This window comes from Tamandua tetradactyla, chromosome 4 (assembly GCF_023851605.1).
Source record: "Tamandua tetradactyla isolate mTamTet1 chromosome 4, mTamTet1.pri, whole genome shotgun sequence".
Classification (NCBI taxonomy): domain Eukaryota; kingdom Metazoa; phylum Chordata; class Mammalia; order Pilosa; family Myrmecophagidae; genus Tamandua; species Tamandua tetradactyla.
This window is the reverse complement of record NC_135330.1, coordinates 65,002,381-65,011,520: the sequence shown is the minus strand read 5'-3', so window position 1 is coordinate 65,011,520 and position 9,140 is coordinate 65,002,381. Positions and strand designations below refer to the sequence as shown.

Sequence of the window (9,140 nt, the reverse complement as noted above, 5' to 3'; positions counted from 1 at the left end):
TTATATTTTAAATACTAAGGCAAATAGTGACCAAGTCAGAGGGATTGTTGGGAAGGCCCAGGTATCTGACATATGGGTTCCAGTACATAAATCTTTCAGAGTTTATTCTTTATGGGTGGCGTTGAGGAGTGAGATACAAGTATAAATAACTTTTGTGTAAGACAAAAGTTGAGATGCGGTGTTGGTGAGGTCAAGGCAATGTGCCTGGGAGTTCAGGGGATGGGGAAGATGCCACTCAAATGGGTAGAATCAACAAGGCTTATGGAATGTTGACATGTAAACTGAGTCCTGAAGAACCTGAGGGATTTGGACATGTGGAGGTTTGAAGAAAAGGCATTCCAGCAGATGATGATGGTGCACATATCTCTGAGGTTTGCAGAGTAATATGAGATATTAACTACATGTAGTGGATTTAGTTTAGACTCTCATTTCACAGAGTCCTAAATAAGCACGAAACGAAAATAGTTTTTGACATACAAATTTTTTATTTGATGAAAGAACTGCACTTTGCATCCAGAAAAGCATAAACTTGAGCCCCAAGAGGACAGATGATTAATAACTACACAATCTCAAAAGTACTAATATTAGCAATTTCTCCTAACCAGATATTGATTACTATGGATCATGGTGCAAAGGGAAAGTAAATTTTTCTGTATTTGGGTGAAGGCACCAAGGCACCTTTTTCTCCCACTTTTGAGAAAAATTACGCTGGTGGCGTCAAGGTAGATTTCCTTCCTTTGTCTCTCTGCAGTTCCAAGATTTCAATCTCCAGAGACAGCTTATACAGCTCCAGGGCCAATTTCACATGCTGAGGGTCTGGGAGACACTGCATGAGGTGTTTGCCTGCCACCACCTGTTCACAGCCATCAGGGATTATCTGAAAGAGATGTAAGTGGTGGGAGTGGTTAGGAGGCTTCTCCCCAAGTCAGGGCACTGTGACAGTCGAGGAGGTGCAGCACTGACAATGGGGGACTGCAGACCCGGACCAACCCCAGAACTGGACGGTGAGCAGGGACAACCAGAAAATACTGTGGGTCCCACCACAGTCTTCCCCAGAGGGTCTAGACCTGTTCTGAGACAACTTCCCAGAAGGCCTACCTTGGGGACAGCAGCAATTTCTGCTGACCATGCAGAAATAGAGGGAAAGTATGTCCTACAGTCCAGTCTATTTCTATAGTCAGTCCTTTCCCCAAGGGCACAGCTTTTCTTGTTCTAAGTGAGAGCAGAGTGTTTCTGGGTAGAAAGACCTGTAAGTGACCTTCAAGAACCCAGAAATGAATCCTGATAGGTTGGATCACACTGCTGGTGGCTAGGACAGTGCTGTGGGGGAGGCCATCACCTGTCACGTGTGATACTACAGGAACTTGCTCGAATTAAACCACTTACCCACTCACACGTGGGCATTTCTGGATACCAGCTTCTGTTCTCTGAGCAAGTGATAGTTGGGGAACCAACCACAGCATAACCAGAGGAGCACTGAACAGTGACAGGTTCAGTTTCAATATAATGAGGTTTATTCACAGACAGCTTTCCATTGGCCATCTCTGGTCTCGAACACTGAGCTGTAAAGGAAACACCAATTTAAGCAATGGGCAATTCTAAGAAAAAAGGCATGTTAGTCTATGATAATGAGAATGAACTATATTTAGGCTCTGGTAATTGTTCACTCTTCTTTCATTTTGAGAATAACAATGATTTTAAGATTGAGATCAGACTTTGGACTAAACATTTATATTATTATCTCATTAATTTTCACAGCCTTGCTCCCAAGTGAGTACTGCTATTACTTCAGTTGAATCTAGGAGAAAATTGAGGCACAGTTTAAAAATACCCATGTTTATAAAATTTCAATATTTTTAAATGTGGCACTAAAATCTCAAAACAACCATCCCAGGATGCAAGGGTAGTTCAGTGGTAGAATTCTCGCTGCCATGCCAAAGACCTGCATTCAATTCCGGCCTTTCACTTTCCAAAAACAAACCAGCAAACAAGCAAAAATTCAACAATTGGTGCTGCAAAAACAGGATATTCACATGAAAAGGAATGAAAAGTGACCCCACCATCGAGTATTAAAAAAACATAAAAAACAAAAAACACAAGCATCCCTCACCTTCTCGATCTTTGCAAGATACTAGGAAGGAGATTTTCATTCTTCTGCCTCATTATTCTCCAGTGTTCAATGGAAACAATAGCAGCAAATAATTCCCTGAGCTGTTGTTAGCAAAGTACTGTTAAAGCAGTTTTCATGTAAAAATCAGACATAGCTTGGCTCATCCTGTCGCCACAACAGGTAGACAGACTAGAGTCCCTGAATCATGGGCAGCAAGTGCCCTGCCTGGGGCTCTGAGGAAATGCTGCCCCTTCATCATGTTTGGAATTAGCAATGAGAAGACACAATCATACTAATGCAAGTTTCCATGAAAATTTTGCCACAGGCCCACAGGTACTCTCAGATAAAATGTACTGCCTTCAGAGTATTTCTGGAAATACAAACAAAAGAAACTTGAAATAGGAGCTGCCTTTGGGGGCTGAATTTTATGACTGGAAAATGGGTTGCATTTTATATTTCTGCATGTCCTTTGTTCCGTTTGCATTGTATACAATGTACATATGTATTATTTTAATTTTTGTTGTGGTAACATATACACAACATAAAATTTCTCATTTTAACTAATTATTTGTACAAATCGGTGGTATTAATTATATTCACGTTGTTGTACTACAAACATCACCATCCATTAGCAAAACTTTTTAAAACCCCAAGTAGAAACTCTGTACCCATTAGGAAATAACCCCCGCCATTCTTCTCTTTCTAGTAACCTGTCATCTAGTTTCTATGAGTTTGCATAAACTAGGTGTGTCATATAATTAGAATCATACACTTTTTGCCCCTTTGTCCATGTGCATATGTTAATTATTTAAATAAATTAAAATTAAAATTAAAAATGTTCACATGCTGACTCGGGCAAAGAAGAAACTCTGCTTGCCTTTCATGACACTCCCACCCTTGGCCATGGGCTAAGAAGTGAGCTGGAGTTACCTTTACATTGAGGAGGTGGAGGTGACCAGATTGATTCATCACAGGAGATTTTTGCCTCTCCAACCATAGTGTATCCTGTATCACATTCATACACGAACTCAGTGCTGAATAATCCTCTAACTTTTTCATAATGTCCGTGGACAACTTTAGGAGGAAATTTGCAACCTTGGTTGTGAGAGATACAAGTGAGAGAGGATGAGCTTGCAGAAAATATGCAATAATAATTCTCAGAATTTGCATGATTTGTTGAAGGCTTCATTTGGTCCTTTCATCTCTCAGCTCACAGGATCCCTTGGCTAACCCCAAGAGTTGTGATGCTTTCCTATAATAATCAGGCTGAGAAACTGTAGAAAGGCTTGTAATAAATTGAAAGGACTTGATTTTACTTCATTTTATTGCAAGTTCACTTAACTTTGTATTGTTTAGTTACCATTTTGATATGAAGACTGGATTCAGCCACCAAGTCACACTGTACTGGAGATAATGCAGACATTGCATCTGTGAAAAACTATAAAAACACTAAATAAATCCACCATTTCTGAGTCACTGCCCCATAATCAAAACTGTCCATCCATCTCCACCAAGAATATACTCACTGCATTTTAAAGTATTTTAAAAGGAGCTTATAGGAAAATAAAATACGACGATTCAGATGTAATAAACATGACATCTGATGATGATGTCATCATCATGATGATGTCATCATCAAACACGATGATAAATGTTGAGTATCTCTCTGGAAGTGAGCCCTCTCAGGGTCCACAAATGCCGTATAGGAAAATCAAGAAAGTGTTATAAACTACAGTGGTAATGTAAGATTTCCTCTGATGGCTGAAACCAAGTTATGATAGTTTCAGAATTTTGTATTTAATCAAAAGTTTTTAAACATTTATCAAACTATGAGTATATAGAAGACCAGCCACTGACCATTCTCTGGATCCTATAATCTTCCATGATCCCTCTTCTACAGGCAAATTAATCTAGTGATGTGTTCGCCAAACAGGCCATACACAATCCCACGTCTGAACCTGCCCCCATGTCGTCTCTCCTACTTCCTCAAATGCCATTCTTCCATCTCTGCTAACTAGTCAAGTCCCACTTGCTCTATGAAGCCTTCTGATATTGTCCTACTACAGAGTCATCAATAATTTCTCTGTGCTTCTACACCACTTACTAAGAATAGATTATAGATCATAACCAATACTTGTTGAGATCTTACTCTAAGGTCAACACTATATCAGACACTTCGTATTCATTGTCTCATCCAGTCATTGCTATAACTCTAAAAGATATATATTACCATCTTCCCTACTTTTTGTATAAGAAAACAGGCCCTTAGGGAGGTTAAATATTTTGGTCAAGTTCAGGCAGTTACAAAGCAGCAGAGACAAAGTTAGTTAGAGCTAAGGTCTGCCTTGCTCAAAAGCCCATATTTCTATGACTTCAGTCTACAACCTTTAGCAACAACTTAGCAGCTAACTTATACTATCTATGTTTTTGGGTTTTTCTATCTTGAGAGCAGGAAGCATGTCTCAGATGTGTTTGTGTCTCCAGCATCCAGCCTTTGACATTGTAGATCTAAAATAGATGGTTACCCGTGCAGAGGTGAAAGTCACCCTGACAACATGGGAGATGACTCGTAGGGATGAGTATGGCCTTGGCACCGTGTTTGACAATGCCTGGTCCTGATCAAAAGGGGAAAGAATTGTAACAAATAAAGTATCAACGGCTGAGGGAGTTCAAAAAGAATAGAGAGGCTACTCTTAGGCAATCTTAAGCTAGATATTGCTATTTATCATGGTTTGCCAAACCCCAATGAGAAGCATTCCTCCCAACCTTAAAGAACTCCTAGGGCTTTATCTGAGATTCTACAAAGGTTCCACACACTATAATTACTTTCCAGAAACCTACAGCTCCAGATGGGTTCTTCGGCCAGGTAAGTCCTAAAACCCAGAGGGGCCACCCTCTCCAGAGCATAAAACTAGTTCCACCCCACCCCCCATCCCATATTATCAACAGCCCTTTCCAACATGAGAAAGCTAGAATGGACATAATGCAAATACTCCTAAAGATTGGGAGAAAGATCAAAGTAGAAGGTGGAGTTATAACAGAGAAGATAGGATTTAAGAAATGAGTATGAAGGCTGAATCATGATATTGATATTTCTTTTCATCTCCAGTGTCTTGGAGCAGCTAGAAAGAAAAATTTTAAAATTATGGAACAGTAACTCATACTAAACTCTGAAATCTGTTCTACAACTAATTGTTGTGGTGCGCTTGAAAATTTTTCTTTTTTGTATATATGTTATTTTTTACAATAAAAAAATAGACGGCCACCTATGTACAAGTCTAAAGCTCACAAATGGAATTTTCTAGACCACAGACCATATACATCATTGGAAAATGACATTTATGCACTAACACAATAAAAAATTATGTAAGTTGATCCCTGAAAGGTTGTTTAACAGACGATGAGGCACATTCTTGCAGTACAGCCAGGAAGATATGGCATAAACACACAAATAGCAAAACCACAGTATCTGTCAGCTTGTGAGAAAGTGTCCAAAGTTAAAGGAAGCCAGCAAGAAGGCTGGAAGAAAGGAGTGAGAAAATGAAAGGAATGAGGGTTAAGATAACACTTCTAGTGGAGACTGTAAGCATATGTTGAGATTGGATAATACTTGCTTAGGTGAATGAGATGTAGGCAGACATTTTATGTTTGCGTGATGGTTTGAGAGGTAGCAGAAAATTGTTATTGAAGGGGAAAAAAAAGAAACAAGCTCAGAAAGGCAGACTGAGACAAATTGGGCAGATTGTATACTTCAGTTTAAGGAATATGAACAAAAGGTAAAGTGGAAATAGGAGGAAATGGAATAGGAGAGGAATCTGAAGGAAGCATTGACAAGTCTCTGTGACCTGATGCATTTAGTGGAACTTCACTCACTGCCTCAGAAAGGAACAGGAGAACCAGAAGTTCAAGGGAACGGAGTGCAGAGAAGACAATGAGAGAATTGGGGTGGGAGGGCTTTGGAATAATAACAAATTTAGCTATCTCCATTTCCAAGAGAGCAGAAATATCCAGGGTATGTGAATTCTTTTAACTAACCTTAAAATAGCTATCATTTTGATGTTAAAAGACTTCCAAAGTAAAATACTTTTATGCCCTACATAGAAAAGCAGCTCTGAAATCATCCTGTGATTTGAGAAAGTTCATAAAATCTGAACAGCATGGGATCATGCTGGGCTCCTAGAAATTAATCTTGATAAACTCTATCAGTGCTCTTGCCAGGGTTATAAGGTAGCATTTTAGGACTCTGTGAGGCATCTCAGATGTGAGGCATCTGCTTGGCGTATAGTTCCTGCATCATCAAAATTAGGAAAACACCCATATCACATGAATATGCAACATAGTTTCCATAAAAATAAACACAGTATTGCAAATGGCTTCTCTTTTGAGGGATTCTGTCACTCTGGGAAAAATGACCTATTTGAAATGTTCTGATAGATGATAGAGGAGATACATATATAAATAGTTTTAGAAATTGTTCTTAGGAATCCTTTCTCTTAAAGAAAGAAATTGTATTGACAGCTAAATAAGAAATATTACTTTTTGTTTTTGCATTTCCATTTATATGCTAAAACAAGGATTTATCACTCACATCTGCATTTATAACCAGCACTACCCTAGTAGACTCTGCAGTACTCCTAAACACTTTCCGTGCTCATTGGTTAGGGAAAATTGTAAGCTGCGCTTACAATTCCTTACATTTATATAATGTCTTTGACTTATACAGTGCCTTAGAAGTTTACACTGTAAAATTTACTCATTTATAATAACAAAAAATTGTTTCCTAGACAGCAAATTTTTGCCCAATTCATCATTAATGCAACAGAAAAATAATTCAGCAAGAGAAGAATTAATTCTTCAGAATTTAGGAATATCCATTTAAATGTAATAAATTAATATGAAAACAAAACTTTTTTTGCTAGACTGGCTCCTCTAGGATTTGAAGCATTTTGCTTTTCAAGTAATAATAGGCTATGTCTGAATGAACTAAAATAGTTTAAACAGTTTATTAATATAAAATGGCACGGAATATTGCCATTTGATCACTCTTAACTAAATCTTAATCAGGACTTCTTCTCCACACCTTGTTTTAAACTAACCCCCTTCCCCAATCACTCACCATCCAGACCAGGCAGGCTGAGCAATAGGGCCAGGGCGCCGACGAGGCTCAGTGCTGAGAATATGCTGTGCAACTTGAGAGGCATGGTGTAGGGTCTCAGAGATTCGGCTCTGAGGCTCAGCGTTCTCAGACACCCTGAATTAGGCTGAAGTAGAGGCTCTAAGTAACTAGCAGATAGATGCCTAAAGCAAGGAACTAAGTTTTGGCAAGGCGGCAACTCACCGTCACTAAAGGGGAGGGGCAGTGTCAAGGAGGACACCAAGTACGGGGCAGGGCCCAGGCAGGCGCAATGCAACACAGCTCCAGGTCCTGGGGAGGGCACTACGGGTTTGACAGGGGAGCTGTCTGGGATTCTGAGAGTATTTATAATCGAACCCTTAAGACTTCCTCACTGTTACGAATTCAACCATGTTCACTTATTGTCTGTACATAGACATCATTTCTCTACAAGCAATTTAAAAAAAAACGAACTAGGAAAATGGTGGGGAACATGTAGCAGGTTCTTTAGGGTTCATAGAAAGCTGCTGAAGCATGTTCTACACCATCTCCCAAACATGTTGGGTTTTCAGTAGCTAGAATAAATTGCCAATAAGAGAGAAGGACAAAAAAGCTCTCTAAAATTAAATTCTCTTCCTAAACACTCTGAGGCCTAATTGGAATATAGGACACAAGTCTAGAACTGTGAAAAGGCTTAAAAACACAAGACTAAACAACAAGTAATCCTATAATATTTATGCGAGAAATGCCAGGTTCTCTTCATGTATCTCTGATAACAAATGAATCAACCTTGGGACTACGCTAGTTTAGAAAGTAAAGGACATTTCTTAGAGTAGTTTTTACAGTACAGTAAAGTGTGCATGGAAAATTTAAGGGTAGAGAATGAGGCCTCATACTTGCAGAAAGAATCTTGAACAATTTTAAGAATTTCTGAATGGTGCTGGGTTACAGTTAAGGACCTTCCAGCCTCACACTATATCTCTGAAAAATAGCACTAAAAAAGAAGTGGTAGAAAGGCATAACTATTTGATCTTTCACCCAGATTATTTTGTTTTAGTTTCTGCAAAGGGGACACATTAATTTATGAAGCTGGATTTCATGTTTTGCCCCTTGGATCAGGTGTGGATATTTGTTGCTTGAAAATGTATAGATAGTCATCCATACAGGACAGCAAACACTGGAAAATGTCTGGAAATGACCTTAACCACAGTACCACTCAGCTGAGTTGAAATGAGTATGATAGACATTTAATGACCAAAGTGCTTAGCCCTCAAAAATAAAAAGGAACATTTGACAGAAATAAATGGGTGGCGTCTTCTGTAATAATGATGACAGTATAATTAAATTTCAGCACTCCTAGACAGAAAGGGAAGCAAATAAACCCACCATATAGTTGTTTTGTCTTTTAAAGAGGAATTAAAAGAAAATCTGAGTATGTCAGGAAAAAGAAGTAATTTAAATAATTAAATGGAAGAGCATTTTTAAAAACAGCTCCTGTTTTTTCATCATGTGCTAAACTTTTATTTAAATTCTTGCATTTAATTTTTTTTTAATTTTGCTGGTAAAGAAACAGATTCAAAGAAACTGCATATACTTCCCAAAGCCTTTTATCTCATCAATCAAATTCTGAACTCACGTCTGATTCAAATCCCAAGCTCTTTCCACTATGTCAATACTAATTTTCATTTAGTGGATTCAACTACAAAGGTTTGTTGTACAGCACCCGGAACCTGTGACTTAGGAAAGTATATCTAGAATTTTTCTGCTTCTGTTGTTGTAGAGAAGACCCCAGACAGCCTGCTGTATCAGGAACCAATTCCCATATGACCTACCAAGAATTAGCCCTGTGACTTAGTCAAAATCTCAGTAATATAGGCTTCAGTCTCCAGGGCTGTGTAAAAGGTTTGGGACTGCAAT

At 38.6% G+C, this 9,140-nt stretch overlaps 1 protein-coding gene across 1 annotated transcript; it reads right to left on the bottom strand.

The window, feature by feature from the left end:
- Positions 1 to 480: 480 nt before the first annotated feature.
- LOC143680980 (apolipoprotein R-like) lies at positions 481 to 7,426 on the bottom strand. Its single transcript, XM_077157645.1, has 4 exons — positions 7,227 to 7,426; positions 3,041 to 3,205; positions 1,387 to 1,562; positions 481 to 877 (listed from the first exon to the last, which is right to left on the bottom strand). Exons 1-4 carry the CDS (start codon positions 7,309 to 7,311, stop codon positions 704 to 706), a joined length of 600 nt encoding a protein of 199 aa, XP_077013760.1. The 5' UTR covers positions 7,312 to 7,426; the 3' UTR covers positions 481 to 703.
- Positions 7,427 to 9,140: the final 1,714 nt, after the last annotated feature.